Here is a 27,995-nt window from a genome sequence, read left to right as displayed (position 1 = left end):
TCTTACTTTTGAATTCATAACATTAGTCTGTATAGATCACACTCTGTTGTTCTACCATTAGAAAAGTTTCAGTTTTGAATTAAAAAACATCCTAGCTACTATTTCAAATTTATTTTCTGACCCATAAGTTCTCTAACATTAGCTAAAAAATTATTAAAATATTTGGATCTGATATTTATTAAAACTGAGTAAAATATAGATTAACCTGGTTGAGTTTTAATCCAGTCCAAAAGTATTAAAAAGCACAACCATCTAGCCTGGGATTAATTAGTAAAAGCTTCTACCATACATAAAATGACAAAAGCCAAATCTCACATCTCATCCTGTTTACCTTACTGATATTCGGTGCATGAATATATGATACAGACTAAGATTCTACATATTACTAAAATAACCTTTCCTCATTCAGGCGTGGACTTCATTTTTACTGAAGGCAGTTGCAAAACCCTCATTACCTTCAGAAGTTTAGGACTAGAGTTCCAAATATATAAAAATGTGATACCGTATAATTTGTATGTTGGTTGTCTTTGGACAGTTTTTGTCCTCAGCGGACAGGAATGATGTCAGCAACTAAAAATTCTCTCCCAAAAAGCACTACTTTTTCAAGATCACAATTTTGTTACAAGAAGTTCTTACAGTCTAGCAACTTTTACAGATTTTTTCACATATAAATACAAAAAAAAAAAGGTTTAATTATTTGCACTCAAAGTAATAGTACTATGTTCTGGTTGTCAGTATATTTATATTAGTAGACTGGTAACTGTAAATAACTGCTTACGGCAGAAACTAGGGCACATGAGAGCTATACAGCTGTCCTTTATGTGATGTCCTTGGAACATACTTTGTAAGAACACTTGGATTGCCACTGAAGGGGTAATTTTCCAGAGACTAAACTTCAAACTAAATTTCCAACTGTACATTTCAAGCTTCATATGTCAGCTTCTAAAAGCTAAAGTGTTATCCCCGAATAAGGTAGAACTGACAATTTCCCAGTGCAATGAAGTTAACCTTTAAATGTTTCATATTATAAGGGTAAGACAAACTTAACAATCAGATATCCATTTGTGAAAAGTGATTTATAAAATCTTCCTATCTTGTACTAGAAACTAGAAGGATATACAATACAGTAATTAGTTTTGCATGCAAAGAATAAAGATTTGCCATCCCTGAAAGCCTTAAACTTGTTTTGTTACCTATCTCATGTATATTCTTTTATGCATTTCCTGAAGTTGTTTTTAAAAATGTTTCAGAAAACAGCTATAGAAATTATATTTGAATTTTTTCTTGCTTTGTCTGAGTTTGGGAGAGCAAAGCATGGTGGAGCACAGGATGCACCCCAGATGCTGAAGAGACATTGCATTACCATTAAACAGTTTAGTACATCCTCCAGCTGAAAGCTACAACTGGAACTCTCCAGCGGAGGAAAAGTTTATGAATGGGTGGATCTGGACACTGCCTTGTAAAATCAGCAGCTAAATAATTCAGGACTAAACCTGAATGTGTTTGAGGTGTGGACTGGATCCAAGTGTTTCACCACTTGTCACATCTACATTGGCTTCAAGGGCTGTGCTTCAGCTTGCAGGTCCATGTCTCTATACAGGTAGATGTATCTCCAGATAGACACATGTAGGAGGAGCACTGGTGTAGTGCAAGCTAGCCCCTGTGCTGGAGATTCTCGGCCTGCAGAACAAACCTTCAAACCTTTCTGGTCAGGACAGGTCAATAGACAGCCAGTTCAGACGAATGGGGAAGCCTGAATGAACACAACAGCATGACAGAATTTAAACTGAATCAAGAAAATCATAATCCCACTGGAAGTTGAAATGCATCTTGGGTCCTGAGATAGAATTACTATTTCCTAGGAGGATTTTTTCTCCTCTGTCTGGGAGACTGAGAAGTTCAGAGGGGAACTGTGGGCTGTCCTTACAACTTCTGAGAAACTCAAGTGATGCTCATATACTTCTGAAGCCATGTTGTACAGTATGACTGCGTGTCCACCTACAAATGCATCCAGTGAAATTTATGTAATAGCAACTGAAAGGGGGAACTGGTGTTTCGAAATGTCAGTTGAGTCAACTCTCAATCTTTTTAAGAACAGTTCACACAAGTATTCCAGCTCTTGTCTGTTATTTTTTTATACATTAAAGCTTGCTTCTTAAAAAGCCGTATGAAAAATCTCTCATAGCAGGATGACTTTTTATGTGACTAATCAGTGCTACACAGATTATAATTCAGTTCCCTGGAAATATTTCAGGCCTCTTGTTCCTAACATTAACTTATAACTGATTAAAGATTTAGATTCTTCTGCCTTTCACACCGTATGTTAATTTGAAGATACATATGTCTTTATTTATTTTGGTTGAATAAAACTAAGTCAGTTATTATTTAAGTTGGTAAATACTTCTTTTAAAATTTCTACTTATTCACAAATAAGTAGAAATGGTATAGCTCCACCCTTCCAATATCCTTGTTTACACTGAAATTAAGAGCCTGAAGATTCTGGAAAGATAAGGGATTTAATAGACCCATTCACGTATCCTTAGTCATAAAGACCATTTCAATTTGCACTTAAGTATTTCTCTGGGAGGAGTCATGACTTCCTTACAGAAGCTGAACAGCCATCACTTCCTACAGCACAGGTAAAATTTGTATTATTCTCTGCAGATTTCTATAAGTAGAAATTTCCTTCTGTTCTACGTTATCAACCTGTAGCACTCAACGGTTCCCACCAGTGCACATGTATGTGTGTAAAAATGCCTGCATCTGAAAACACATAAAAGACAGAAGATGCAACAGAAGTGCAAAATGGAAAAAGTGTGTAAGTAAGCTTGATTTATTTCCTGTTGTTAGTCAGGATCAGCTGAACTTCTATTATCCCTGGCAGAAATTTTTCGAACTTTTTCTTACACTAGTCGCTAGACCACAGAATTTTGGAATAACAAACACAATCAAAATGTATTTATCAAAATCCAGCAGAGCTGGATCATCAACGGATTTCTTTCATGCAGACAACAAGGGCCCACACTCACTTTTGGAAGCACTGAAAGGCTCATCTACAGTCAGCTAGAAGACGTTTGGTGGGGAGAGGTTAACAGGACCAGGAATCCCTCCGTAGTGGGAGGATGGAGGAGAAGGTAACTTTGCAGAAACCAGGCTTGTCTCTGTGGGATCCTATCCGTGTGGCGTGTAGATTTAAAAAAAAAAAAAATTCTTAAGCAAATACAGTGTCTGGCTGTTTAGCTGTAATTGCCTCACCTCCTGGAGAGGACAGAAGGCTGATGGATCTGGAGATTTTATGAGACCAGAAATTAGGCAGAGAAAAGCCAAGACCAGTATAATTCAGCTATTACCCAGTCCCTGGGAGAGCAGCAATCAGTGGCTAGCCATCTCCTGTGTAGCACTGCACCAGCCCAACTAGCATATAGTGCCATTTAGACAGCCAAACAGGTGTAGGAGATGTAGCAAGGATTTGGGAACAGTGTGAGGACTAAGGGAGGTTAGGGGTTTTGGTATACAAGACGGGCTTTATTACTTTTGCAGCTGAGGGAATAACCTGCTCGGCTACAGGAGCTGTGATCAAGCAGCCGTGGAACTGTTGAACCCACAAAAGGAGGAGGGTGGCTTTTGAACCCTTCTCGCTATGGAGGGGTTTCAGTCCGCTGCTCCAGTTTCTCAGAAGTGAGAGCCACAAGTTAGTCTGCAACTTGGCACGGGGCCACATTTCTGCTGAAGCCATACGACTATGCAGAAAAGGAATGTAAGATTTATGGGGCCAGCGAGGGAGACTAAGCAAATGGAAGTCTGAGTCTGTAGCCCAGAGATGAGGACACTTCCCTGAGAATTGCATCCTTGCAACATTGAGACCACATAGTCAAAATAACAAATATGTGAACAGTGCCAATTCTAAACAACTTTAACAACGCAACAGAGCTTGTGGTTTGATTTTTTTTTGTTTTGTTTTGTTTGGGGTATTTTTATTTTTTTCCCTCCACCTATCTGTTTTACAAGCAGAGATGGGGCTTATTGCTCTGAATAAACCTTCCCTTCCCCAGCTGGAGAGAAGGGGCCAAAAGGCAGAGAGGTATCTGAACGCTGTAGCTCAGATACATGTGTTATTACATTGCAACACTCACGATTATTATCACAGGGGCCATAAAATGGGGCTCTTTTCAAGACTCCTTCAGTTTCCACAAACAGCTGCTGCCAGCTGAGGAATTTGGGCTGAGCTACATGTAATTCCCAACCGTGATCTTCAGCGGCTGCTCTCCCGGCGGAGGCAGCCTTCTCCAGCAGCTGCCTGCGCTGCCTGTGCAGGCTGCTCTGGGCTCTCCCCTGCTCCCAGTACAGCCCTGCCGCATCCCACTGACGGGCAGCAACCCTCCACGGGGGGTCAATGCCCTTAGTAATGCCCTGAGTGGACTCTGGGGTGAATGAGGCAAACGGCACGTTTACAGGGTCAGGATACTTGGTCATGGAAAATAACAGGAGTCAAGGACTGCTTTCTGGAAGGATGGCAAGTTGCTTAACACAGCTTTGAATGCTTTGACTTAGAAAAGTTCACTGACGCTTTCCCAGGCTCTGTGCTTCAGTATTTACTGGAAATTTGTTCTCTATTGTGTGGGATTTGCAAATATGAGTAATTTCATTATTTGCGTCCTACCATCCATAAAATAAGAAACAATTGTCTCTCTTAACAGAGAAATATCTACAGCCTCCTTCTCTCTCCCACTTTCAAAGTAAAAGTTTGTTCTCCACCTTCCCCTTGCTTGCTATGAAATCAACAGCAATATTTTTTTTAAAAAAGACTGAAAAATTAAAGAGTTATTTATCTCAAGTGATCTTTCTAAGAGCTAAAAAAAAACCAAACAGTGCCCATTGGAATGCATTAAGACTCTTAAAATACATCTCTTTAAAGGTAATTCACAACCATTTTTCAGACTTGTTTTCTTCTCTACAATCCATAAGAGTCATGTTCCATTAAGATCCATTTTGGACTTATTTTTATCACAGATTATTATTTTTGTATACCTCTTTCCCTTCCCATAGGAAAAAACAAGAAACTGAACATGAGGAGGAACTTCTTTACTTTGAGGGTGGCAGAGCACTGGGACAGGCTGCCCAGAGAGGTGGTGGAGTCTCCATCTCTGGAGACATTCAAAACCTGCCTGGATGCGTTTCTGTGCAACCTGCTCTAGGTGACCCTGCTCTGGCAGGGGGGTTGGACTAGATGATCTCCAGAGGTCCCTTCCAACCCTATGATTCTATGATTCTATGAACTCCACCCCATGCTGAGGTGGCCTCTCACAATCACTGACATGTTACTACACTGGGGTTTTTCCCAAGCATGTACAACATTGCTTCCCAGAACACAGCGAGTAGCACAGCAAAACAGAAACACATTCACACATTATGATTAAATGCATAATTCTCCATTCTGATAGTAGTAAGAATTGTAAAGGCCCTAGCAAACGTTTAAAAATTAGTGCATTGCTATAACTCCTCTTTTCTATTTCCACCCACTCTGTGTAGTGAACACATATTTCAAAGTATAACGGATATTGCAAGCTACAGATGTTATAAATTATTTTTCAGTGCTGGTCACATTTTTGGTACAGACAGATTCAGCCTCCTGGCCCCAAAAGCTAATACCTAAGAGTAATGATATATTCTTGAAACTAAAAATTAAGCAACTTCCATTTCTGTGTTCTTTCTAACTTTCTGAGACTTGTCATTTCAAAGGTCTGGAAGGTATGTGCCTTCTCAAGAAGTACAGAAGTATTTTAAAAGGCTTAAAAATATTTTGAAATAGTCATGAGACTTCAGGGATTAAGACATTAAGTAAAACAAAAAAAAAATCAAATATGAGTTTTCAGAGCTCCTAAAATTGCCAGCTTTACATTTCCCACTGTCACGGTTACAGACATAAAACATCCCATCAGAGAACAGCAACCGTCGCGTGTGATTCATGCAATCTGCCAGCACCATGTGCATAATGGCTTCAGTTAAAGTGGATGCAGTGCAGATGCACTATCTATGAGTACTCATGCATTAAGGTGAAACATTTATTTCTTACGAGTATTTACAGTAGTCAGAAGAGAGCATTTCAGTGACTCAGAAAAGTGAGCATTATCTAACAAATTACATTTTGAATTAGTCTGTGGAGTAATATAATTTGAGGTTTGCCTGGTTCGTAGTTTAAGCAGCAGGCAACAGATACCAATTTAAGGGTAGCTCCCTCAGTCTTTACTTTGGGATTTACCAGAATTAGCACTAACATAATGGAGTAGCCATAAAGAGTCATTTGGGGGGGTGGATCTTCTCTGGTTTCAAGTAAACCTACCCCTTCCTGTTCTGACCACATGGCCACTGAACAGCCCTAGTTTTATTATGACCTGAGGGCAAAGATATGTTCCCGGTTATTTTGGGTACTTCTAAACATAACATGGCCATTTTTCATAAATGTTGTAGGATTGTTTTCAACCTACTTTCACACAAGCAAACAATGGAAGGAGCCGCTGTGACTGGACATAGCGAATAACATTTAAATAAATGTTGAGAGAGGATATCCTGACTGAATCAGGGAGTCTGCAGACCTGCTAGTTCCCTTTTTCTACTAGATGATGTTGTATATATCCTTGTAACTCTTAGATATTTTAGGTTTGTTACTTTTTTATTTTATTAGTCATTTAGTGACCTTCCCCAGGTCAGTTATCACTGTAATAGTCATCCCCTTCAGTACAGACGATGTAAACTCTCTGCCATAGAGAGAGAAAATAAAGAAAACAAATTTTGCCGCCTAACCCTGAAAACAGTAAAATTTCCATTCAATTATATCTGAAACTTTCTGTACATCCCCTTTTCTAACAATTTCTATTATAGCTTCCCTTGAAAAAGCATGGTTTTCCCTTCCACGTTCATATTGTCCCTTCTTTTCTTGAAAGGGTTCCTATCGTGTCTATCTTCCTATCCTGGTCTTCTTCCATTGGCTTTCTCCTCTTTCATTTTTCTTCTAGGATCTGTTCAGTATCTAGTATCTGCCTTTTTTTCTTTTCTGGACTGCTGCTAATATAAAAACTTTATTAGCACCGTTCGCCTTTCCTTTTCCATTCTTACTTCCCAGCAGTAAAGAATTAGTGTAATCTTCCCAATCTGAAGGTGTGGAAATCAATGCTGAAGAACTAATTGAACTTACGGAAAGAAATGGCATCACAGCTGAATGAGATAACATAGCCTTTTAGTCCTGTTTGGCTAACTTGCTTATACCTTTGCTCCTACATCTCTTAGGTAGAGATATTCAGCAAAGAGTTTGTACCACGACAAACACTCTTCCATGTCACCCTAAAATATGAATTCACCGAGAGCCTGTTTAGTTTCTGAGGCCCACACTGGAGCAATAGAAGGGAAAACCTGCAGTCCAGTGTAGAAACTGACGTCGTCCTAGGCTTTCACATTTTACACGGTGCAGGCAGAAATTGGGGCTGGGATGACCTATTGCATGTTTCTGTTGTGCTGATGATGTATTACAGAACCAGATTGTAGCCCCATTTACATTTTCACATGTTTCAAATGCTTTAGTATTTCTGTAAATAATCTGTCCATTTGTTGCTTTTCCATTAAATCTAAAGTTGCCATGAAATTTGGTGGGAAGAAAAGGTTTATTGTTTTCACTGCTTTTTAAAATATGAGTATATATTGCATTCCTTTTCTCATTGAAATTAAAACTGCAAGCATCCTCTCCTTAACAGATTTTTATAGCAACTCAAAGCACTCCAAATAGAACCCAGGAAACAAACACAAAGCTGGTATGGGATGCTCTCCTGGGTGCCCTCTCACTTAAGAGCACGTATGCAGAGAACAAACAAATTCTTTAAATACCGCTTATCACCTTTTTCATTCCCTATTGACTGCCTAAGAAGTCTGCAGTAGAGTTGCCTGTGTAGCAAATGTAACCCTGCTAACAACAGGGTCATTTGTACAGAGCTGTTCTAGTCCCATAATTGGTCCCATAAATTGAAAATTACAACTCAATCCCCCCCACTGCGGAAAAAAACCCCGGTCAGACACAGTCCCTCGTGTTAAGGCCCTCTGTGTCTGTGTTCATTGTTTCCATCTCTTTGCTTGCAGAGAAGCCAATGAGCGAGTTCTACTCCGTCTATCTACTTCGCTTTCATAGCAGACATAGTAGGACAAGAATGATCTGTGTGAATGAGACCTTAAATACAATACAACCAAAGAGACCTAGAATTCCAGCATTTGTCAATATTGTCTGTCAGGGCAGGCAGGTAAAGCAGGAAAAATAAGTTTAAAAAATGCAATATATTTTGAGGGACATATTCTTAGATTTTAAATTTAGGAAAAGATAAAAGTATATTCAGAAAACTACTCTTTGGTTTTTGTTTTTGTTTTTTTTTTTCTGTAACCTGATTATCTTCTTTTGGCTCACACATGACAGATATGGGTAAAGCAAAATACAGACCAGTGCATCCAAAGTTGATAAGGAGGGGACGCTCTCAAGTCTGTGTTAGAAAGAGGTGTTTTGAAAATCTGCTTAAAACTAGAATCTTTTCTAAATACCATGGTAACTGGACTCTGTGAGCAGAGTTTTCCTGAGTAGCTGGAGGTTAGTATTGGCAGTTCCTTGCTGTTATCATTGGTGGCTTCACATAGAAGCCAAATTCCTAGGTCTCCTCCCTGTTGGCAGTGGATTCTCAGTGAACATTGGGAAGGAGCCTTTGGACTATTTAGCTCTTCCTAAGACTTGGCTGGGAACCTTTCGCAGTTGAATAGCACAGGCTTTATGCTGTGAAAACACGGATAGTTTTTTAAATATTTATGTCTTACCAAGTAATAAAAGTGTTAAGAAGATAATACACATACTAAAGATGTCCATAACGCTAGTAGGTGTCAGCAGTTATTACTTAGTATGTTTTAAGCACTGTAATCACCTGCTATGACTTATAATAATTGACACACATTTCACTAGCTATCTATCAGCTATTTATTTGTGCACTGGGACATTTTAAAAATAAACTCTTGTCACAGTGCAAACCAGAAAACAGTCGCTTCTTGTACCACTTGCACTTGGCAGTCAGGATTTCCATTCCTGCCATTAGGCTTTCTTAAAAAAAAAGAAAACTCACAGAGTTGGTAACTGTTACCTTGGAGTAAGCAGCTAGTAAAGAAGGGATGTATTTAGAGTGGATTAATTTTCACCTAGAATCATGTTTATCAACTGGAACTGGAACATCAGCAATCCAGGCTGCGATGCAACAAGGCCTGTCTTTTACTGTTACACTGGTGAAAGCTAATGACTTTTTGTTACTATAAAGCAGTCTACATCCAGGCCAATATATTTTTTTTTCTTGACAACTTTTCAAGAGTGTTTTCTAATTATTGGGTTCTTGAATTAATAATTTTTCAGGATGTACCGAGTACAGGGCTTTAATTGATGCTTTCTTTAACTTCCAAGGCATCCCAAAAATTGTATATAAGCAGAATATATACAAAAAATTTAAAAATCCATGGCAAATTTGTTAAAAAATAATGCTGGTAACCCGAGTTTATTTTTCCCATGTTTTAATTTTATCACACATAACTTCGTCAATCTGAAAGTAAGTTGTATAGCCTTGAGTAGTCACTGGGGCCCTGTGTTGGCAGCTTAATTTCCCAAGAATCCTTTCTGTCACCTTAGACAGGATGAACTGCCCCATAGGGTGGCTGCCTGACTCTCCCCATGGCTGTGAAAGGAGCCAGATAACTCTTAGATAGCTAACATCACCCGAGATCACTCCTATGTTACGGATAATACCTGTAATACTCCATATAGATCGTCCAGTCTGATCTCCAACGTGTTAGAGTATTACTGTTCAGCCAGTTAGCATGTGGAAAGGTTGATTACAGCATAACTTCTGTTTGTCTAAGTAATGTTGTCCAAAAAGGCATTTAGTCTTCAGTTTTAAGGCCATGGTATTGTGTTGCAGAGGCTACTCTCAGTATAAGTGACAATATACCTTCCCAGATTTCATGGTTGCATTTTTATTGATAATGTTTTTGTTAAATGATCAAGTTTCATGGAGTCAGGGGATTTCATGAGGGTCTCAGCTTTTATTAAACATAAAAGGAATAAGTCTCTAGTCCTTATTGTTAACAGGAAAAAGTGCATAAAACATGGAACAACTTGTCCTAAAGGCTCAGCAATTACAATGTAAATTAACAAAATCTTTTTTATTTAAAAATTATATTTGTTGATGTCTGGCCATTTAAGGATCCATGCTTTCTCTTATTACATCTTTAGAAACCTGTAAGATTTTGAGCTAAACATTTAGCTTTAAAAATTATAGTTTTGAAAGGTTGGTAAACATTTAAGTAATGACAGGGATTCTAAAGCCAAGTACACAATAGTAAGTAACCCTATCTGTTTTCTTGAACTCTTAAAATGACTGAGACTGATCACCAATGAGGCATGTATTATTTTTCTTCAAAAATATTTTATGTTGACAACAGAAATTCAAATCAAGGTATATCTCAAAGGAGATCATTTCCTTTATGATGAGAGATGGGGTTCCCAAATGGAGTCGTGATCAGAAAATAGGTGTTCAGATGTTTCTGGAAGATTTTATACAATGAGTTAAATCATCTTTTGTCAAGAATTAAATTAGCTGTTGTCAAATTACCACGGTTCACATGTTGATAGAGTTTAGACACTCTATGTGTTCGGATAAACTGCCTCATGTTACTGGATCCCTGGAATAATGCTTTACGTATCTATGAGATTTTCACCCACTGATCTCAAAGTGCTTTTCAAACGCACACTCCAGCACCCATGCTGAGCTTTAATATACCCTTCTTTACAGCTGGAGAAACCAGCATTTCTGAGCTGTGAGTAAAATTCCAATTTAAGCTGTAACACTGCTTGAACTTTGATTACTGACATTCATCTCTTGCACACTTTTTGGAGACCACAAAACCTCCATGGATGCTCACAGCAAGAGGACTGGAGGGACCCCCCTACATCCCGTGAAGTCTCCAAGGAAGGCGATCTCATTCAATCCTGCAGAACACAGACGCTGCTCACTTTGTAAGGGGCTGACAGACTTATCTGAAGGTGAAATAAAGCTCTGACCACCACCTCTGAAAGCGCTTATGGAGCTTTTTGCATGCTCTGCAGGGCTGAGTAATCACACATGTGTCCTCCTGCCTATCAAGGCACTCTGGGAGGAACCTTTTCCTGAGACTCCCTTTGGGAGGATGAGACTTTAAATGGAACGGTTAATCCTTGCTAGGGCTTTTACGAGGTGTGCTTGCCTGGCCAACTGACTGCATATCTTCCCTGTATTTATTACTTTAAAACATGAAGAGCTGCCTCTTACCAGCTATATCAGCTAGTCCTCATCTGTAGTGTGTGCTAATAAGGAAGATGTTCGTGATTTCTATGGCAAGTCTGGCACAGTAATGCCTTATACTGAGGCATGATTATAAAGGGAACCTGTGGCTCCCTTTTAGCAACAGGAAGCAGATTCAGAAAAGGCAGGACTTTTACAGAGATACCACGGTGGCTTTCCTTGATGAGATACTTGAGCCTATTGCACAAAGGTAATACATCTCATATAAGGTAGGCACATGGGGCTCTGCTCTCGATCTGTCAGTAACCGCAGCTCGGAGAGAATTCTTCTTCAGGGTGTGAGAAGACGGCTTTCTCCTTCCTGCTAACTCAGCTCTTGGCTTGGAGGCAAAATAAATTAATTCGGAGGTATGTGCTTAGGAAGATGTGACTGAAGCTTAAAAGTTCAGGAATGCAAAACTTCAGCTGACAAGAGTGTAATTGGACCACTGGGCATTTTTTCCCTGTTTTTATTGAATTTGGATATTATTTTTTTTATTATTCCCATCCAGTGCTCATGAGACAAGGGGCAAACCTGATCTCTGGACCCTGGATGTGATAGTTCTCCTGTGGTTTACTCACATAACTCTGTGTCAGGTAGTTGGCTTTTTCCTTAAGAAGCAAGAGTCTACAAATAGCAAATGCCCCTTTGGTAACAAAAAGAAGCACGCTGAGGAAGAGGAAACCTCTCCATAAGTAGCCCATGTTAGGGCCCCCCAGCTGCCTTGCTCTGACATGCCCTCTGCACCCAGGGGTTCATGGCTGCAAAGAGCCCTACCTCCACGCCAGAGACTGGGTGGAAGGAAGGATCCTGATCCAGATTTCAACTTTCCTTTGTGGGACTTAATTTAGTAAGCTCTTAATATATCCCTGGGAGGAGTCTTGTTATTGCCTGCAGTTTTTCTTCAATTAGTGCCCATGGGACTAGATGACTAAATTTGATAATTTTAGGGGAGGGAGATAGCTAATTTTTTTGGGTCGTAAAAGCCCGGAGCTGAAGGGCAAGTCGGGCCAGGAGAGATGGTTTGCAGGGAGGTGGAAGTGGTTTCATGGCTCCTGCATGCACATTGCCTTCCTGATCACCGTGCCCCAAGCACCCTTCATCCCACAGCCCAGGAGCATGCTCGGTCATCCCGGCGGGACCTCCACAGTTTGCAACAAAATTTTGAGATTTTAGGGCCAGCTCCTAGCTATCCTCAAGTCAGTAGGTAAACCTGACCTTGTCTGAGTCACATAGAAATGGATTCAAGGCTGGAAGAGAGGAGAGCGGAGGGCAGATTTACCTGTGAGCAGGCAGCACACACAGCTGCCCTGTCCCTACTGCAGGGGTGGCCACGGGACCTGCGCCCCGATGAGCCTCCCACTCGGGCCATGACCCAGGAGGGGCTGTCATAGCCACATCTGACAGGGATGGACTTAATGCCAAGGCTGGGGAACTCTGCATGATTATTACTTCCTTGAGCTCTGCCAGGGAAATATTATTTATTTTTCAGGGCTGCATATTTTGAGCCCAGAGAGATCTCTCTTCCTTCGTGCCCAGAGGCCGGATGTTATCAGCTCAGCCGCTTCAAAAGCACAATCTTTTCATTGCAGTATCTGCATCATGAGGGTTTAAATCAAGCTCAAAATATATCTCTTTCTTATCAGCCCTCTCGAAATTATCTCTGAAACACAGAACTGGGGCCTTAATTGCTGTATTTCTGAGTCTCCTTGTCAGTATGGGACTCTATTAACCTAGAAGCATCTGTAGGGAGTGGACTGTAGAGCAACCCTTCAGAAACCACGTGTGTGTGAAGGAGAACTGAACGAACATGGGAGCAAGTACAGCAACAAAGGGTCCCTGTGTGAATATATCTACTTTTTTACCAAGTGAAAGCTCCTTACGTTCTGTAGAATTGAAGCAGACTGGGTACAAGTTCCCAAAATAACTTAAATTCCATCAGCATTAGCCAGTGTAACAACAATAAAAGACCTTCATGGCATGTGGGGCAACCTCCTCTCCACTCCCCACGCCATGTTTGCTATTATCTGTCACCTAAATGGTAAAAAAAGAAAATATCTTTCAACAGGGACAGTACTGTGAAAGCTTTATGAATGCATGGCTAGGTTAGTCCGTGCTCATTTGTGCAACTTGGCTTGCATTATTCACTGGGTCTTTGCCAAACGTATCTGTTGCGTAATTATGTGGCTTGCTTTAATAAATTCACAGAAGTTTCTAGGGATGTAACTAATGTTTCCCTCTCCTTTTTGTAATTATATGACACCCACCACAATGAGACTCAGGTCCTAATTGGTGAATTTGTGCCATGGTTTACAGCAATTATCAAGCCAATGCTATAACACAGGAAAATAGAAACACCCAGCTATACATTTAAACAGCTGAAAGAAGACTTAAAAGAAAAAAATCTGTAAAATTATATGAGAAATTATTTGTCTGTCCACTGAATAAATTGCCTAATTTCCTTGTGAGCAAAACCGACTTTAATTGATTTTCTGCACTGCGCATTGACTTAGGCTGAATAATACAGGCTTAAACCAAGAGCAGTCTCACTGAAGTCAACTTCATTACTTGCATGGGGAAGTCAAATACAGTGATGTCAGACATGGCTTCACATCCTGCTGGTCTGACTGTGCAGACGAGCCCTGCTATGTGAGGGAGTAAGGGGAGTTTGTGAGAAAGTTTCTCAAGGTTTCAGCTTGAACAGTGTCTACGAAAGATATTTAATAAGGAGCTCCAAAACGTGTTTATTGCTTTGGAGTGTTTCCAAGTCCTTTCCTCCAAAGGACTGGTTCCAGCATATATGATTCAGGTTTGGTTATTCCATGCTCATGTATTCCAATGGAAATGGGATGATTTCTATGTTGAGGTACCAGACAGTATGATTAAGAGTGTTGGAGCTTGGACCATGCAATTTAGAACCTTTTAAAATGTTTCCATCCCCACATCTGACCTCGCCAAATTTATTTAATATGTATTTGAAGGAATAGCCTTGAAAAGTTATTTTGTCTGCAATAGAAATCTGTGGTCTTTGAAGAACAAGTGATACATACATACACAAAACACATTAAAAAAATCAAACATTCTTCATGGTCTTAACAAATGCCCATCTTGTCGGGGCTTTATGGCCTACTTCATATAGTACCTTCTACTTGACAATAGCTGTAGCATATTTCTTTGACAAAAACCCAGTTACAGCGTGGCAGTGCATAGCAGCCTCACCACCTCAGCTGCAAACCCGTGGCTAGAATGTTAGTATAGACTCTATGAAGATACTCTTGGGCTTACCTAGGTCAGAGCACTGCACCACGCGAAGATGGCACTGGCAGCGGAAGGGGCACACTGGTCCAAATCCAGATATGACGGGATCATCTGTTGGAGGCATATCGGCCGACCCTTCATCCTCCAGCATAAAGTCAAAGAGGCCCTGCTGGTGGAACGGCTTGGCCAAGCATGCTGGCAGCAGTAGGACGAAGAGAAGAGACAGCTTCATGGCTTAGTTCATGGACTCCGGGCAGAACCTAGGGATCAAAGCAGGAGATTTACAACAAAAGTAGCAGTTTCCCATAGCTGCACAGTTCCTGCTGAAGGAGGTCCAGCATATCCACCAATTGCATAACTGTTCCTTTCGATAAATGAAAACTCAATTCTGAAAATAGGACAGTTATGTGATAGGAGTCTGGTAACTGCTTGTCAATAGGCTTTTCTTTTTTTTTTTTTTTTTACAGAGCAGTTTAAAGGCAACTGTAAACACATCTGTTTGCATATTTAGAGTAATATTTATTAGGAACAGGCAGCGCTGTCAACTTTGTTATGCAAAACAGTCAAAACAATAAGCCACATTTTCCATGTGTCTGTTTTCTGCCAACGTAACAGTCTATTTGATTTCATTAGCATTTGTTTCATAGCAATGAGTTTGTCTCCTGGGGACAAACCTGAGGTTCCCAAACTCACTGTAATGCAGTATTTCATGGCCTGAGAAATATATTTTTTTTTCAAAGTGCCAGCTTGCTGTGTGTTTTAAATTATAGCCTAGTAAAACTGACTGAGAAAGAGTAGGATCTAGTGACGGGGTGGAGAGAGAGGGGAAGATCTTTAGTTCTTTAAATGAGCTATACTTCTTTTTTAGTTTAAACAGCGCAATAAAATGGAATACAATGTTGTGTTATATTGGATGTTCTTGGCTTGCTTTCCAGATTTTTGGCTAGGGGATTTTATGATATAAACAATGCACCCTGAAAATCCTCTGCTTTGCACTGCATAAGCATTTGAATTGATGCTTGTAGTATTGTCAGCACACTTTCTAATGTGCCTTCAGGGCCTCATTTTGCAGATTTTCATGTTCAGGGGCAGCTTTATGCAAGTATGTATTGCCATAGATATTAACAAGGAAAACTGCTTAAATACGTGTTCTCAGGACCTAGGCCTAAATGCATTTCAACACAACATTGTGCTACCTGTGTCATTGTGCGCTAAGGAGAAATTACAAAACAACTGTTTGCAGGTTTTGCATTAAGGCTGTATAGATCACCTAATTTTCCGAAATTTTATTTATTTTTTTTTTTTTTACAGTTCATTATACAAAAGAAAGCTTATCTTTTACAAACCTTCATGGATCTAAAAAAGAGCTCACAAAGAAAAAAATATGAAGAATCCTGCCTTCAAGTTGCCAAGTGACAGAAAGGCAAACTTGTCATTTATTTAGGAGCCTTTTCATAAAATGGATGGCATAGTCCTGAATACAGATATTGCTCTCCATAATGAAAGCGAAAATGTTACTTGCTTCTTCAGGTCAGTAACTTCTGAAACGCCTTGTCTGGGCACTAGCTGTGATTGATTTTTTTCTAGCAGAAATTATCTAACAGTTAGGGGCGTGGTATGGCATTTCTCAGCTCCATATTGACTAATGGAAAGATAAAAAAATGGGGAAGAGGCAGAGGAGGAGGACCGCCTCTCTTTCTGCATTGACATGTGGAACCTACCAGGTAGATGACTACAATGGTCAGCTGATGTGAGGTGAGAGTGGTATACTGAGGCCTCTCTTTCTAGAATAACACATCCAGGTACTCTAATAGGAGTGGTTAGTATAAAAAAAACCCTAAATAAATAAAAAACAAAGGCCTGGAAATAGATACAATCTATATTGTGCCTGGGTTCAATTTCCTTTATGAATTTCTACCTACAGATGCCAATAATGCAATCCTGCAGAAACTTGTAGGGCTGAGTCTTGAGAGGATGATAAGGTTACCTCATAAAACATGCTAGTATTTTAAAATCATAACTTACAATTCTGTCATCTACGTAACAGTAAGACAGGTATCTACGACCTTCAGATGTCCCAAAGACTTCAAAGTGACTTCACATGGATAAAGTACCCTTTCTGTTGCCTCATAAAGAGACATAGTTGGTTGCTTAGTTGGACCTGAAAGCACTTTCTATTCCTGGAGCAGACATATTACCTACTGCATACACTGAGGGGTTTTGCAGACCCCAATGTCAACTAGAGCATTTTAGCATGCCCTGTTGGCCCAACTCGGTGCTGTGCAAACTCGTGCCATGTAGCAGGGGCAGGCTGTGTCGCCATGTGGGCCATCCTCCTGCGCTCCCTCCTGCCCTGCCCCCCCCCACCGACATTGGGGCTGGGTCCCTTCCCCAGCAACACCCCCAGGAGCACACAGGAACAAGGAAGGATGTCACAGCAAAGTGGTGTTAATACGTGGTGGTGAGTTCTTACCATGGTTTAAACCAAAAGAAGATTTTTGAAATAATCATTATTATGTATGAATTATTGTAATACAACAATGCAATTTATTAATAGTCTGAAACAGGACGACAAATTTGCCAAATCATCACCATTCATTGTAATAAGCTGCCTTGTGAAAATGATCAATAAAACATTACCCCAGTACAAATTATTTTTCAGAATGTACATTAACATCAATAAACTTTGGGTATGCTGCACACCAACCCTGGCATGGCACTGGCAGTCAGTACTTTTTAAAGAGCTTCCCCTGTTCTTTTTTATGTATTCATGTATTTTTAAAATATTTTTAAATATTTAAAACTGCTTGTATTCCCCCCCAGGGTCACTGCTGAAGCACCGTCCGTCCCAAGAAAGCACAATCAGGATCTTATCCTGGAGTTAAATTACTACCCCTCAAAAAAAAAAACAAACCCAAAAACAATGCAAAGGCACTTTGGAAGTGTCTTCACACTTCTTGTTCACATTAATATTGATGACTTCACTTATCTCAGTTAAACCCTGTAGTAGGCCTTTTCCTTTGGTCTCTGTTTTGTCAAAATGATAATGAAATCAGTAAGAGCTGTGTATAAAGGAAAACTGCAGGACAACAAGGGATATCAAGGATCTAATTTGAGGACACAGCAGAGAAAATAGCACACACAAGCTACATATTAATCAGGAAACAGGAATAGATATGTGTCTGCATATCTTTATTCGTATATGTATTTGTACCACAGGCACACACATCTGTTCCTATTGTTTGCATGTGTAAATGAACATAAACAGTTAGAGAAAAAAAATATACACAAAACTGTACTAGTAAGAAATGTTTACATTTCACTTACAAAAAAAATAGAGAGGGGGGAAAAAATCTGAATTCTTAAAGGTCTGTGAAACAATATTTATGTCTGCAGGACATAACTGTTTAAATTTGCTTTAATTATGTGTTTACAATGAGGAAGACTTTTCCACAAACAGAGGAAACTATACCATAGACTTGGCCACATTTCAGTTTAAAATACCACTGGAAATGTGCTTCATCAGTTCACGTCACCACTCTATTGGTGGTCTTCTTGTCAGTTTACCCTAATATTAAGTTTTAAATATTAGTTCACCTACTGTCAGAAATCTTTCAAAATGCCACAAAAAACACATTAAACAATATCTGCAGTTTCAAAAAAAAAAATCCCCTACATTACATGTTTTACCCATTTTGTGTAATAAAGTCTAGGTGTGCAAACATAGGAGCTGGAAGTTTTAAAGAGATTCAAACTCTGTTAATAGGAGTTTAAACTCCAGGAATTTTCTTTTCTACTATTTCATTCATAGGAACCTTCTTTAAATGTGAATCCCTGTTTGTACACTGTAACATAGCACATTCTAACATTACAAAGGCATACACTCAGCCCGTCTAACTGATTACTACGTATTTTTTTCTCTGAAAATTGAAATTATATTCATTAATATTTGGAATACATATGAAGAAACCCGAACGAAAAAGAAACCACAGAGTGCAGTTTAAAAGAGAAATGTAAGAACTCACGCATTTTTTACACTCACTCCATCACTGATTCTAAGCACTGGCTTGCAAACAGAGAATATACTGCTGCAAAAGTTTACAGTAAAGAAAAAGAAAGGACTATAGCTGTGCTTATACAAATCAAAACAAGAGACAGAGCAGTCAAATAAACAGTAGGAAATCTGCACAATCCTTGAGAATGCATTCTCATGTTCCCAAGAAACAAAAGTGCTGGATACAAAACTTAACATTGCTAGACATTTAGTAGGATTTTTTCCTTCCTTCTCTTAAAATTCAACTAGTTCTTGCCGTAGACTTGCCTGAAGTTTTATTAGTACAGCATAGTTCAGGAGAATTACTGAAAACCGTACCTTTTAATCCAGGGATTTGCAACAGGAGCTCTCAAAGCTGAGATGTAATTAAACTAAATATTCAACCCAGGCAAAAGGCTTTGCAGGTGTGGAAAGGAGGAGGGGGTAAGTTCAGCTCAGTGACTGTCACTTGGTGGAAAACCCTCCTGCTTCTATTCCATAGCACAGTTAAAAAATAAGGTTTCTCTCAATGAACACAATCCAGGCTGACACCCACATTAGATCATATGGTAATGATATGTCTCCTGTATTGTAGCCAGAAACTTTATCAGCTCTTTTGCTTTCTTTTCCTCCTTTTTCTTTTTCATTTGCTTTATTTCTTTTTCATATGTTTATAATCCCAAACTACTTGTACACTAGAAGACAGATGCTTAGCTGTAATTCATCTTACTTACTTTATTTATGTCCCTGCAACATATATTTAGGAAAGTTTTCTTGGTTTTAACTATGTTTTTTTTTCTGACTCAATACTGAGAAAAATTTCTGGCTGTTCCTCTTGTTTATAGTATTTGTAATTCAAGGAAATGATATAAAATTAATCTTGGAGGTAGTCAAAGTGGAGATTTATATCAGAAAAAAAGGGTAGCTTTAGGTGAAACTATTTAAACAGATATCAACCTGCCTTTGCTTTTGCTGTAATCTCTGTCAAACCAAGCACTATATAGTGTAATATAATATTATCCTGTCTAATAATAGAGTTTTTATGTATTTCTTCAAACTAAAGCATGTTTTTGATATGTATGAAAATCATGTTTTCATTAGTAGAACAATTCTAACATTTGTGGTTAGAACTGCTTTATATAAACTTTGCTTTTTTTTACTGCTTTCTCACCAGGACAGCAAAGCAGAGGGGAAATTAGCTTTAAGTGGTTTTTTGGGGTGGTTTGGTTTTGGGGATTTTTTGGGGTTTTTTCAAGAGACAGTGGAGAATTTTTAAAGCATGAAAGGAAAAACACATCTGACTCATTTTATTCAGACTTATATTTTATTTTACTAATTTCTGTTTTGATGCAAATATCAATGGAAGCTAAAATGCAGTTTCTCTATTCCTGCGCAATTTTAAAAGTCTAGCAAACCGAAAGGGAGGGCAAATACAATAATTGCTATTTATTTAGTAATCCAAACACATTGTGAACATATGTAGCTTCCCTGTGCTGTTAGCTGTCCTATCTAAATACTGGAGGCTTGTGTCTCTGTGTTTTGACTTGTATCCTTTTATTTCTGCCCCTAGGCTAAGACCAGGTGCAAATCTGGAATTAAAGCCTGTAAAATGTGAAATGACGTTTAAAAGAAGTCTGAATTTTTAGAAACACAATAAACTCTTGACATTTTAGCTATTCTCTTCATTTAATTTCAAGAAGAGCCAATAAAACAGCTCTTATAATTGCTCTTCTTTGGTGGAAGAAAACATGGTAGAATAATTAACTGCTAGCTTTGGTCAGTGTAGCACAAAGGTGTAATCAGACATCTTACATTACAGCTTCTTCATACAGTTCACTCTAAAAGTTAAGGATCGTTTATTCACCCCTAGTCCTTGAGCTAACTTCTTTCCCCTGCCTCTCCACTGGATGCAAGATTGTTAATGATTTTTGTTGTGACATTTTTCTACATATGATTAGTGGTGTTCCAAGCTTTCATGCTTACAACAAAGCCTTATCTTTGTCCAGAAGTGTCGCCATGAGGCTTGCTGAAATCTTGGCTGCATCTTAGTAATGTCAGTTATTTGAACCTTGGTCACCAGCTGCATCTGGTGTTTAAAAACATTTCAAAGCAAGATTTTGATGAGGAACAGGTCGGGGTGAACTTGTTGTCAGTTTGCTTCACAAAACCCATTCATATCCTTTCCCAGTGAAATCCTAATACATTTGTTCTGATATCTGTTATGGGGTTGAAAGGTGCTATAATTTAATAGCTTAGTCATCTCTTTAGAGGCACAGGAGGGGATGGACAGCCACCTCTCCTTCTTTTTTGTCTTAGGCATTAGGGAAAGTCAAACAAAAACATGAAGATCAAGGTGGGAATAGGTGGAGCACAGGGTGCCTGCCGGGTGGACTGGGGGCTTCCAGTCTACCTCCAGAGGAACTGCTGCCCATAGAGGGAGAATTTTCCTACTTTTTCCGTATTAAAGTCCATCTCACGAAGCTCAAAGGGGGAAAAGATGTTACCACCTTTAGAAACCATGAAAACACTTATGCTGCCTGTTGATACCCAGGGGCAGAAGAAGTGTTAGGCATCCAAGCCCTCCTGAAATGTAAAGCGGAGAATGCAGAGGACTGAGCACCTGAATGGGAAAGGTCCTACGACACTGAATATTGGTGATGTACCCCATCAATTGTTTTCAGTCATTTGTGTGCATTTATGGGAATGTGGGATCCTTTCTGATACAAGCATTCCTTTAACCCCACTCTTTGCCCCCTGCTATGTCACTCAGAAGATAAACAAATTTTTAAGAAAATAAACCATAAACAGTATTGTCATTATGTAATTTTAAGGCCCATGGCCATACACAGGGACTAACATCGATAAACTCTCCTTCTCAGTCTGACCTACTTTGACTACAGCTAAATCAATATTAAAAAATCATTATTAGAACAATCTTGTTTTCTATATGATTTTATTATTCCAATTTAACAAACTACAGGGCTACATGCTGCTCCAAATACTGACTCCCAGAAAGTTACAGGCAACTGCATGTTAATGTTATTTATATAACAGTCTTTTTATTAAATTTTGATGGATAGCATCTGCTTCATTTGCTCACAGCTTATTTTGTGGACCTTTCAAAGGGCAGTGGTGGGAGAGAAGACAGGAAGCCTGCCTGCTGTTGACTTCTCTGCCTGGGTCCAGGGGCAGTCTCTGCAGGAAGGAGATGAGCAGCTGCCTTGCAAGGAGCAAACATGCCCTGGGGGAAGAGCTCCTGGAGCGCGGGGCTGGGCTGGTAGAGAGGAACGTCCAGCAGGTGCCCAGCACTGCCAGCACAGGTTGCAGACTCCTCAGAAGAACAGGGAGCCAACACAATCTACCCCTGGGGGGTAGAAAGAAAGGCTTTTTTTTTTAGGGAGCCTGGGAAAAAAAAAAAGAAGTAGCACTTATTGCAATCCAGAATGGTACTGGAATAAAACTGAAGCAGGAGGACAGGATCTGTCCTGCAGGAACATGGTGGCCCAGAGATTCAGGTTCTTACTCATTCTAAGTTTCCACTACAGAAAAAGGCGTCATTCTTGGGCTGCCTTCTAATAGTTCCCAGCTTTGATGATCAAAGACTGGTTAGCATTATTGTGGTTGTTGTGGTAAGGAAGAGGGGCAGGCAAATCTGCCTCGAAGTCCTCATGAATCAGCTACGTAACTGCCAATCACCATCAGGAAGGGATGAAACCAGATCCACTGTTTGGCTGCCTCTCAGAGGCCTTCTCCACCTCCTCTATCTTTATATCTCACGCCCAGGCTTTAGTAGCTCCCTAGCATGGCATCCTCCACGTTCTCGAATATACTACTGCCTGTGTCTCCTCCCCTTTCTACAATAAGTATAATAGTTTCTTCCAATCACCTGTAGTAAACTGTTATTTACCATAGCAATGGAGTTCCTCTACTAAAAATGTGAGTAAATATTGACCGAAGCTTAGTAAATATTGATTCAGGTAAATATTGATCCAGGCATAGCCTGACACGGTAGCTAAAGAGACAGAAATGTAATTTCTGGATATTCTGAGTATCAAAGTTTCCTTCAGTGCTCTGTGACCTCAGAAATTACAGTCCTGAACTTCTTGACATTTCTACAGATCAAAAGGACCAATTTATCAGATTTTGGACATGTGCTACCAGTAGCATTATTTTTATATGGCTGTGAAAGCACTTCTTGTATAACTGTTTGAACAAAATGCAACCCAGCTTCAAAAGACAGAGCCCTCTCTTTGTAGGAATAGTCTCTTCCGCCACTCTCTGTCTTCCCTTCTCTACCTTTCCCACTCTGCAAGAGCATGTACTTTGTACCCCTCACAGTCATCTCCCTGCTCTCTTCTGAAGGGAGTCTGGGGGATCTACAGGTCACTCTAGTAAACAAATTCAAATTGTCCTCCGCAGAAGTATCCGACATGTGATCATGTCCTTTACTTTGGTCTCTTTTCTTTGGAAAGGCCAATCTGTTCCTGTGCTCAAAACTGGCTTTCCTTTCCACTGGCGTTTCTGTTCTCTCCTGAGAACATTTTGTCCAGGTGTATCCAGCAGCTGCAGGAGCTAACTACATATACATGTAGCCTTACTACTCACTATGGTTTCAAGGTGGTGTTCCCCAGGGCTCAAGACTGGGGCCAATTCTGCTCAGTATCTTTATCAATGATCTGGACAAGGGGATTGAGTGCACCCTCAGTAAGTTTGATGATATCAAGTTGGGTGGGAATGTTGATCTGCTTGAGCGTAGAAGGCTCTACGGAGGGATCTGGACAGGCTGGATCGATGGGCTGAGGCCAGAGGTATGAGGTTCAACAAGGCCACGTGCCAAGTTCTGCACTTGGGTCACAACAACCCCATGCAACATTACAGGCTTGGGCAAGAACAGCTGAAAAGCTGCCCCACAGAAAAGTACGTGGTGGTGTCGGTCGCAAGCTGGCTGACTATGAGCCAGCAGTGTACCCAGGTGGTCAAAAAGACCAGATAGTGTGGCCAGCAGGACTAGGGAAGTGATTGTCCCCCTGTACTCAGCACTGGTGAGGCTGCGCTTTGAATACTGTGTTCAGTTTTGGGCCCCTCACTGCAAGAAAGACATTGGAGAAGAGAAGGTTGAGGGGGGACCTGATTAATGTTTACAAGTATCTAAAGGATGGGTTTAAGGAGGACGGAGCCAGGCTCTTTTCAATGGTTCCCAGTGACAGGACAAGGGGCAATGGGCACAAGCTAGAACATAGGAAGTTCCGTTCAAATACACGGAAAAACTTCTTTACAGTGAGGGTGACAGAGCACTGGAACAGGCTGCCCAGGGAGGTTGTGGAGTCCCCTTCTCTGGAGATTTTCAAGACCCGCCTAGATGCAGCCCTGAGGGATGTGCTTTAGGCAATCCTGCTCTAGCAGGGGAGTTGGACTAGATGATCTCTAGAGGTCCCTTCCAACTCTGAAGATTCCGTGATTCCGTGATTCCGTGAGGTGCTGGTGCCTAAGGAAGGGCAATGAAGATGGTGAAGGTTCTCGAGCACAAGTCTTATGAGGAGTGGCTGAGGGAGCTGGGGTTGTTTAGCCTAGAGAAAAGGAGGCTGAGGGGAGACCTTATGGCTCTCTACAACTACCTGAAAGGAGATTGTAGCAAGGTGGGTGTTGGTCTCTTCTCCCAAGTAACACGCAATAGGACAAGAGGAAATGGCCTCAAGTTGCACTAGGGGAGGTTTAGGTTGGATAATAAGAAACATTTCTTCAACAAAAGAGTTGTCAAGCATTGCAACGGTCTGCCCAGGGAAGTGGTTAAGTCACCATCCCTGGAGGTATTTAAAAGACTGGTAGAATCATAGACTCATAGAATCATTTTGGTTGGAAGAGACCTTTAAGATCATTGAGTCCAACCATTAACCTAACACTGTCAAGTTACCACTAAACTATGTCCCTCAGCACTACATCTACATGTCATTTTTGTAGATGTAGTGCTGAGGGACATAGTTTAGTGGTAACTTGGCAGTGCTTGGTTAACGGTTGGACTCGATGATCCTTAGGGTCTTTTCCAACCTAAACAATCTGTGGTTCTATGATTCTATGAAATGCTCTGAACTTAACTTCCGCCCTTGAGGAGGAAGCATGTCCTAAATATTTCTCACACTTTTGTAATGTAGACGTACATTTTGAGTTCACTGTTACCTCTCTCGCTCAAAAATGCAGCAAATAGGTAAAACTAGACTTTGTATGAGTCCTCCTACCTCCTAGCCATCCTAAACACGAAGTGAGAGAAAAGTAAATGTGATCGTGGACCAAAGACCCCAGAACCTCCCTTTGACTTTACCTCTTCACCTTTACTTAATGGTGAAGAAAACATATGCGAAAACATTTGCTATCGTACACACTGGTATACCTCTGTATTAGTACTCAGGTGCTCCATTTGCTGTGTGTCAGTGATAGACAGCGTTACATTTTCTCCTGCCTGGCTTCTATGCAAGTGTCAGCAGTCTTCTGCCCTCCAGAAAATTTCTTACATGAAGGAATGCACTGGCAGATGCCCCTCACCAAAAGTACCAGGAGGCCACAACTCCCTATGGAAAAGACCTTCCCAGGAAAGAGTGTCACTCTGGGAGTGTGGGCCACAAAAGAGGGAGTGATGGCTGGGGAAGAGAGAGGATTAGTTTAGGTAAGAGGCAATGAAATTTCAAGTGAGCAGCTGTTTCATCAGATTTTGGCCTTTCTTTATATTTTGCAGTATCTTGAGTTGCAGTCCAACCATTTTCAAGGTTCAGATGAAAAATCCAAACCTTAGTTCTCATTTTGATGGCCCTTAGGTCATGCTCTGGACAAGAGTCATCATCCCAGCTGGATTACACAATGCCCTAGAAAAGGATGACAGTAATTCATGCAAATGTTGGAACTATACTCCTTGCATGTCCTCTGTTAGTCAGGGGTTATGAACCAGCATTCAAACTGAGACACATCCTGTGCAGCTCTGAACAGCCTATTCCCAGATTATGAAAAACATGTGAATAGCCAGGTCATCCTTGATTTCCAGTTTAGTCATCACAGACAGTAAAGTTTTTCAGGGGGAGCTAATGACAGTGTTACTGAGGAAAGTCCTGAAAAAAAGGTGTGGAATAGGAAAAAAGGACCTTTACAGTAGGATTTGTGTCTGTCTGTCTGTATTAAAATGCTCATTTTTCTATGTTGGCAATCTGCTGAGGAAATAAATAATTTCTAACTTCAGCTAAACATACAAAACAGTGACTTTGAAGATATAAGCAATGACATCACAAAACTTAACAGTTTTGTTTGGATTGTGTGACCTCACTATAGAAAGGAACTGTTGAGATTCTTAAGGTGGATGGCGATGAGTTGCATGAGAACCAATCCTGTCTAAACAGGGTGTGCCCAGTGGGGTTCAAATGAAAAAGACGTGCTTTTCATAACTCTTGAACCTTAGAAGTAACTCACTGCATTTGACTCAATTTAAAAACATAATAAAGAAAAATAATGATGTGGGAGCAGAGTCCAAATAGCACAGATGATATCTAGCATTCAGGATGGAGAAGTCATCATGAGAACACTGTACACTGTACTTGAATTTTACCTGATTTGAAGACATGGAAAGGTAAAATATAAGTCTCTTCAAGAAAAGCAAAATGGATGTTCATAAAAAAGGGCAGTAGGAAGCTTTTAAATTCATTTTCACACCATCATGGCTCAGAATGAAAAAAAAAAAAAAGTCTGGAATATTTTTAAATGTTTTTCTACCAGTATAGAATCAGATTTCTTCCACTTCCAAGATCACTTGGAATTAGGGTTATCAGCCACTAAATACTTCCAGGTTACGGTATTGTTCAGGGAACAGTCTTCAAAATATCCATTGCATTTCATTAAGTATTTGAAGAGTCATTCACTTTAACTTGCCATTAACCAGATACAGACTTCCTTTTGACTACTATTTAAAGCATATTCTACTTGTATTCTTATAAATAGGCTCTTCAAAGGATTCCTCTGATGAAGTAATTGCACTGAGGTTCTTCAACAGTAATTTTCCATAGTCAACCTGGATAAAACGTAGTGAGGTTTTCTAAACAAAACAGGGTTTCATTCTACATATAAAAACTTTTAATGTGATGGCAATTCCTTCAGCTATTGAATTACAGTGGAATGTTTACTCTATCGGTAATTAGAAAAAATGAAGGCTATCCTTTTTCTGCATTATTCATTGTTGTATTTCCTTCTTGAGAACATGTTTTTCAGTTACTTCTTTGTTCCATACTGTGTTCCTGGAGCAACATTCTGTTCCAAAAAGACCGGTTATATTTAAATTTAGAGGATAACACACATGTCCATTGTGTTTCAACTGAAGAAAAGTTAAACTATACTTTGAGTATGAATATTCTCAGTTTGCAGTTATTTGTGTCACTTTTGGATTTTTGATTGGTTTCTTTTTTTAGATCTGCATATGTAATAGATGAATTTATGTGCATGCTGGGACACATCTCCAGGAGACATAAATCATACCATCTTATTGAAATTGCAGCATCCTGTGATTTATGCCATTTCAAAATCTATCCACTGATTTTCTTGACTCATCTTCATGTATCATAATATACCAGGAACACAAACCCTTAGAGATCTAAGTCAACATTGGGAAAAGTGACTAACAGTTTTCCAAAATATCTCTAATAGATCTGATTTTCAAAGAGACTTTCAAAGAGCAATTTTCGAAAATCAGGTATTGCATAACGCACTGGAGGATGGACACAGAAAACAGCCAGGGGACCACACCAACTAATTAGTTTTGAAAATCTCAGTACATTGAACTAGTTTGAATCTACTAACTAAATTTAAGGATGGAATTATTTTGCCTTACATGTGAAAATTAAACAGGATGTTTCAAAATTAATGTATCGGCTTTTTATAACAAGATGGAAAGCTTGCCTCTGAAGAAGCCACACATATGCTCGCAAGCAAAAATAGAGTCAGAGACTGTTCTTCATTTATAAAACCAAAACCAGTGCAAATTGGACCTTCAGACTTGGACAGGTTGGAACAGTCATTTGTCATGTTTTTAAGGATCTTCCACTGTGTTCTTGCAGTCGGTGTCTCTTCCAAATTGTTTGAATCAGCCTCACAGAGCAATTACCTATCTTTCAGTCACACTTAGAAAATTCAGCTCTCGAAGGAGGAGTTCACACTGTATGTAACCCATTCACAGCCTGCAATGCCATTTTTGTGTCAATTTAAAATGAGAAACTTTTGGCAAAAGAAGCAATGGAATTAAGTCACAAAAATAAACAATTATTCTTCAAATTATAGGATAGATGAAAGAAAAGCAA

At 39.8% G+C, this 27,995-nt stretch overlaps 1 protein-coding gene across 1 annotated transcript in view; it reads right to left on the bottom strand.

The window, feature by feature from the left end:
• Positions 1–19,226, bottom strand: part of DCN (decorin) — a 39,291-nt gene extending 20,065 nt beyond the window's left edge. The window contains exons 1-2 of the mRNA XM_063322811.1: positions 19,012–19,226; positions 14,667–14,899 (exon numbers count right to left, since the gene is read on the bottom strand). Coding sequence (XP_063178881.1) covers positions 14,667–14,871 — 205 coding nt within the window. The 5' untranslated portion in view covers positions 14,872–14,899; positions 19,012–19,226. The remainder of the gene's footprint in view (positions 1–14,666; positions 14,900–19,011) is intronic.
• Between the last annotated feature and the right edge of the window lie 8,769 nt (positions 19,227–27,995).

The sequence above is a fragment of the Chroicocephalus ridibundus genome, chromosome 1 (assembly GCF_963924245.1).
Source record: "Chroicocephalus ridibundus chromosome 1, bChrRid1.1, whole genome shotgun sequence".
Taxonomy (NCBI): domain Eukaryota; kingdom Metazoa; phylum Chordata; class Aves; order Charadriiformes; family Laridae; genus Chroicocephalus; species Chroicocephalus ridibundus.
The sequence above is the reverse complement of the archived record's forward strand: the minus strand, read 5'-3'. Positions and strand labels throughout refer to the sequence as shown.